Genomic DNA, 5,932 nt, shown 5'->3' with positions numbered 1-5,932 from the left:
TTTAAAAAACTGTTAGAACCACTGGAAAATAAACTCCCAAGCACAGGTTGGGTGTTTTAAAAACCGCTACTAAAAACCCCTCAAAACCGCTACAATAGTTTACCCTCAAAACCGCTACGGTGGTTTACCCTCATAACCGCTACCATGAAACTCCCAAGCGGACCCTAATTGGCTTATGTTAGGGCCAAAAATCATCTTGGGCTTGATGAAGTCCAATAACGAAATAAACATGTTACGACCCAAGGCCTCAACCCAATCCCGATTGGGCCTACGCTTAAAATCACATGGTGAACTACCCACTCTATGAGTTAGGCTATCTTATAGATAAGTTAAGCTAAACTGAGTTTCAGCCCATTAGCCTGCAACAATCTATAAATAGGAAATCAGAATCCCATTCTATTTCCTCTTCTACTAAGATTCTAAATCTTACTCAAATTATTAAACTTGATCTGATAAGGTCAATAAATCATATATCTTTCATGATAGGGATTATCTCCCAAAATAGGACTTAGTGTCCTACTAAGATTCCAAATCTTATTTAAACTATTAAACTTAATCTGATAAGGTCAAGAAATCATATTTCTTTCTTGTTAGGAATATCTCCCAAAATAGGACTTAGTGTCCTACTAAGATTCCAAATCTTATTTAAACTATTAAACTTAATCTGATAAGGTCAAGAAATCATATTTCTTTCTTGGTAGGCATTATCTCCCAAAAAAGAGGACTCAATGTCCTACTAGGATTCCAACCCCTTGGGTTCACTATAAAAACATAGGCTTGCCCTCTCATTAAGGGGCAATCTCCTATAGTCAATCTACACTACTCAAAACCATCTATTTGCTCTTAAGTTCTTGCTCCCAAGAACCCGACGTCTCTACCCTAGTCCTAGCCTCCGACAAGACTCCTGGTAATTCTTCATCTCCTTAATTCTTATCAAATAATCTCTTTCAGCCTCGCTGACTTGAGCTCGGAGTGCCTACAGCAAACACCACCCCGGTGTTTTTCGGAAGCTTCACGCTTACCCTTTCATGTGTGCAGGTCTAGCGGATTGTCAGTGGCCTCAACCTCACAGGATCAGACCCTATTTTCATGACGGTAGATTTTTTGCATCTATAGCTTACATAGGCTGAATATTGCTACAACACAAGCTGGAACTCAAGTATCAAATGAACACCATTCAAAGTTGTTTATGGGCGTAAAGCTCTTTCTCAATTATCCTATATCCTGGACAAGGGTGAATATTAAGAAAGGAGAAGTTGTTAAATGTCCAAGTATTTAATTTGCTTTATTTTGATTCAATCAATAAACAGTAGTTGAAGTAGTCAAGTATTGAACTGTTTAGATTTCATATGCAAATTTGCAACATGGTTGTACTATTTTCAGGTTGTGTTTTAAATCTTCATTTAATTATATGTTTGGATAAAAATATCATCAAGAACTAATCTACCATAAATTTGGGTTAATTTGAAGTATGTAATAACTAAATTATATATTTATTCATCTACTTAAGAGTAATACATTTGGTAAAAACAGGAAGAAAATAAAAGAGAAGGCTTGGAATGCTTCAAGAAAACTAGTGAGGAAAAAACCCAAACAAAAGAGGACTAGAAATACATGGTGAGAAAAGACTCATCCTGAGGTCACATGCTCATTGGACTTGTTGGATCATTAAGAGCTGCAATGGCTGTTTGGATTTTGTTCTCCAGATGTTCTTTCTCATCTTCATCCGCCTGCAAAACATCAGTAATTTGAAGTTAATAATGATCTCCAAAACTAAAATTCACAAAAATTCTTTGATGTGATATTTTATATATATATATATATTTAAATAAATCATTCAACTATCTATCCAATAATACTATGCTTACTCACGATCTTACTATCATATGTAAATATAAAGCATAGTATAGGTATCATACGCATAATAAGGATACCATATGTAATTTTAACAAAGAATAATAAGATGGTTAGTAAGATAGTGAGTAAGCATAGTATTACTCCTATCTATCATTAAATAAATTAACCTAAAAATGTGGATGCAATATAACTTAAAACTTTTAAAATGGTCCCATATCTTTGCAAATAATACTATGAATAAAGAATTGGATAAAGAAATCATAATTTCAACATCCTTGGATTCTATATTCTAAATTAGGGCAAGATAGTACCGTTGCAATTAATTCATCAATAAAAAATAATATTAAAATAAATAATGGATTTCCTATCACTTCATGGAGTTCCATATTTAAGAAGCTGCCACAATCAACTCGTGGCCCATTTAAAACACAAAATAATTATAGATTAATGGCATAATCAGAGTTGGGCTATATATTCAATTCATTTATATATAAAAAAATGATAACTATATAATATTTAAGATAAATTAAAAGAGTTAAATATAATAAAATAATTATACCCACTAACTATTTTTTTTTTTAACGAGGAAAACTACTTTATTGTCTAATTATTTAATTAAGGTGGTGTAGAAGATTTGGACAATAATTGAGATAGGGGATCGTGTTCTAGTTTTATTTAAAAGATTTTCGGCTATATAATAATTTTTGACATTGACTTTTGAACTTCCAAAGAAGTCCGCAAATTAGGGCACCCTTGAGACTTGCATCAATAATATATTATTTAAAAAAAAAAAAATTAACAAAGATACACTTATTGTTTTAAAAATTTAACATTCATAAAATAACATTTACACATCAAAACAAGTCTATGATTAAAAAATAATGTAAATCTCCTAATACAAACAAGTGTAATATTGATATTTAGTCAAACATTTGGGACCAAAGAAATATTTAACAATAAAATCAGTGCCCATGTGTTAGGGATGCAACATTTGGAAACATTATTTGGAGAATGAAAACGTATTTCACCAACTCTAATATAATCACAATTTAAATCTTTCAGTAGGTTCGTTTAATTTCATACAATTCACCCAAAACGACACCGCTGAATATAAACAGCAATGAGCAAAATGTGAAAACTGAAAAAGACTCGTTGAATTGAACCGCGTGGGAGTTAGAATGAGCGAAAGAAATTAATCACATGGCAAAACTTAGAACAGTGAACACGTTTTTAATTGATTTCATTTTCTCACACGAGCTTTTCGTGCAGTCTTATCTTCCCACGTTCGGTTTGATAGAACACAAAATTTAAATGGTGGAAATTTTTTGAAAATATTAAGACTCTGACCAAAGATGGAAAACGTGTTGTTTTGCTAACTATGGTGACACCCAACATGAGGGTTAACATATATGACTAGCGTTAGAACTGAAGTATCTCGGCGTTGATTCAACGAGGGTAAGCCAATTTTTCCAATTAAACTCATGGGCTCTGTTTGGTTCACAATTTTATGTTTTTGGGAAAAGTTTTTTTAAAAAAGTTAAAAAAAAAGTTGAATTGGGCGGGTATTACGATGTAGGATTTACAAATTTTAAAATATCCCCTATGTTTGTTTTTTTACAAAACACCCCTTATAATAAAACATTAAAAGTTAACAAAAACACCCCCAATCCACCCTCAAATACGGACAGTCGGCCACCACCGCCGGAGGGTGGCCGGAGTCGCCGTAACAAAAATATTAAAAATATTTAGGGGTATTTAATTGAATTAACAAATTTAGGGGGTTTAAAAAATGTTGAATAAAGTTGAATAATATTGTGAGTTTTTTGGTATTTTACTGTTTAACTTTTTTGGGAATACTAAAAGTAGTATTCCCAAAATCCAACCAAAGGAAGCCATGAATTTTGGTCTCTATTTTTGTGTTTTTATCACAATTTTTCAGGAATGAGTTTTAATGTTGGGAATCATTTGAAAGATTTATACTCGTTTAAAGTGGAAATCTAATAATATACGAATGGGGTCATTTGATAACTTTTTGATGTGGAAATGGGTGTTTTTTGAGGACTCTTACATATTCATCATAAATGGGTGGGCCACTCTATTAAAGTAGTCTATGGGTAGTCCCCACATTTCTTCTTGATTTATTTTTCTTTTAGCCTTTGTCTTGATTCTCTTCTATGCTTCTACTTAAATTGATCACCAACCTTCCCTATATTTTTCTTTTTATTAGTTTTTACTTTTTGGTAAGGAATCCATAAGCAGAAATATTATAATAGTGGGAAAATTTTTATTTTCTTGAGTTAATAATATTTTTTTCTGAAATAACAAAAATCTTTCCACCATTAAAATTTAATTGTTAAAATAAACCATAAAAAAAAATAATTCAGTGACTATTCATTAAATTCTAATAGCGTAAGTCCAAATAACTCATTAATGACTTCTTGTTATTTCAAAAATTTCATAGGATGTATATACTCTAATAAGAAAGTGACCAGACGGATGAGATGAAACCAGTTGGGAAAATTATAGATAAAAAACAAAATAAAATGAGTAGACCGACTGACCTCAATAAAAGCCGTCTTCAAAAGCCTGCCTGCGACGGCGGTGATATTTGCCGTAATTATTTTTAGCTTCAAAGATTCAAAGGCCTCACACAATTTTACCATTGTATCCGTCCTTTTGCTGCATGTGATACTCACCACTAGAGTTTTTTCTCCCATTGGGTTAACACGAAGCTGCAATTAAATTATTTTTTTTATGTTATTTATTATTTGTTTAATGAATTATTAGAGAGAGAAAAGAAAAAAAGAGAATTACTTCAAGAATTTCAATAGGAGAAGTTCTTGATCCTGTAGAATCATTAAACTGATCCGTTTTCTTCTTCTTTGATCTCAGCAAGACGGGTAATTCTTGCTCAAAATCATAACACAAATTCTTCTTTGTTTTCCCAGATTCAAGCTCCACGATCTCCTCTTGAATTCTTCTCTCTTGGTCATGCAATTCTTGTATATAATCAATTGCATCTTTGATTATGGAGGCCTTATCCATCTAATCATAGAATTTGAAGTAAAAACAAAAAAACAAAAAAAAACCCATTTCAGAATAAAACAAAATCAAGGCTAGAGAATTAAGTAGCTAATTAATTAACAAACTACTCACTTTGCTAATGTTGGGAACAACAGCTCGAAGAGCAAAAAGCCTTTCATTAAGTTTCTTCCTTCTGTTTCTCTCCGAAACAATGTTCTTAAAGCCGCAGATGAAGCAGCGCCATCCGGAGAACTCGAATCATAATACCCAGAAAACGCTTCATCAATCGCCCAACTGCAAAAATCGAAACATAAATTACTTAATCGTCATAAAACAAACAAACAAACATGAAAAACTCATCAAAATTAAAGAGGCATATCATATAATTAAAAAGAAAAACACACGCACGTATCAAATTCTTCATTTTGGAGAACATTTTGGTTTCCCAGTAATGTTTATACTCATCGCCAATATTTTCCATGGTGGTTTTCTTTCCTTTTTTTTTTTTTTTTTTTTTTTAAAAGACAGAAGAACAAAAAAATGAAATGGTTTTTGTTAGTTTCTTCCTCAAGTAAACGTTTATTAAAATCGTGAGTGGAGTGGGTTTTATAGAGGGAAGAGAGTGCAGGATAAAAACAAGAACTAGGGAGCTATTTAAGGAGGAGAATTTTTAGACCACGTGGGGTGCTTGCTATTTTTCAAACTGTTGCTTCTCAGAAAGATCATAACCGTCCACTGTGTGTATGGTCTACACGGTTCATGATTGTTCCACGTTAATTTACTGTACTCACGCTACGTATGGAGCGTGAATGTACGCTCCTATGATAGGCTTTTGGGAATGTTGAGAAATAACAACGTATGCGTGTTTTAATATTTTATCCCTATTCTGGATCCTATTTTTCAAATCGCGTTTGGTACAATATTCTCAAAATATTACCCTATTTTTTTAATTATTTTTAACCCCATAAGGTTTTAATTTCACTAATACCCCCTGAAAAAAAGTTTAAAATTAACAAAAACACCCCCATCAACCCAACTTGTCAGATTCCGG

At 32.3% G+C, this 5,932-nt stretch overlaps 1 protein-coding gene across 1 annotated transcript; it reads right to left on the bottom strand.

Moving 5' to 3' along the window:
• Nucleotides 1-1,447: 1,447 nt before the first annotated feature.
• Nucleotides 1,448-5,492, bottom strand: LOC116107935 (transcription factor bHLH35-like). Its single transcript, XM_031394209.1, is given in 7 exon segments — nt 1,448-1,730; nt 4,419-4,589; nt 4,672-4,902; nt 5,014-5,102; nt 5,105-5,175; nt 5,290-5,311; nt 5,314-5,492. Coding segments are annotated over 7 exon segments (723 nt in total). The 5' UTR covers nt 5,363-5,492; the 3' UTR covers nt 1,448-1,640.
• Between the last annotated feature and the right edge of the window lie 440 nt (nt 5,493-5,932).

This window comes from Pistacia vera, unplaced genomic scaffold (genome assembly GCF_008641045.1).
Source record: "Pistacia vera cultivar Batoury unplaced genomic scaffold, PisVer_v2 Contig55, whole genome shotgun sequence".
NCBI classification, from domain to species: Eukaryota; Viridiplantae; Streptophyta; class Magnoliopsida; order Sapindales; family Anacardiaceae; genus Pistacia; species Pistacia vera.
This window is presented reverse-complemented; position numbering and strand designations above follow the sequence as displayed.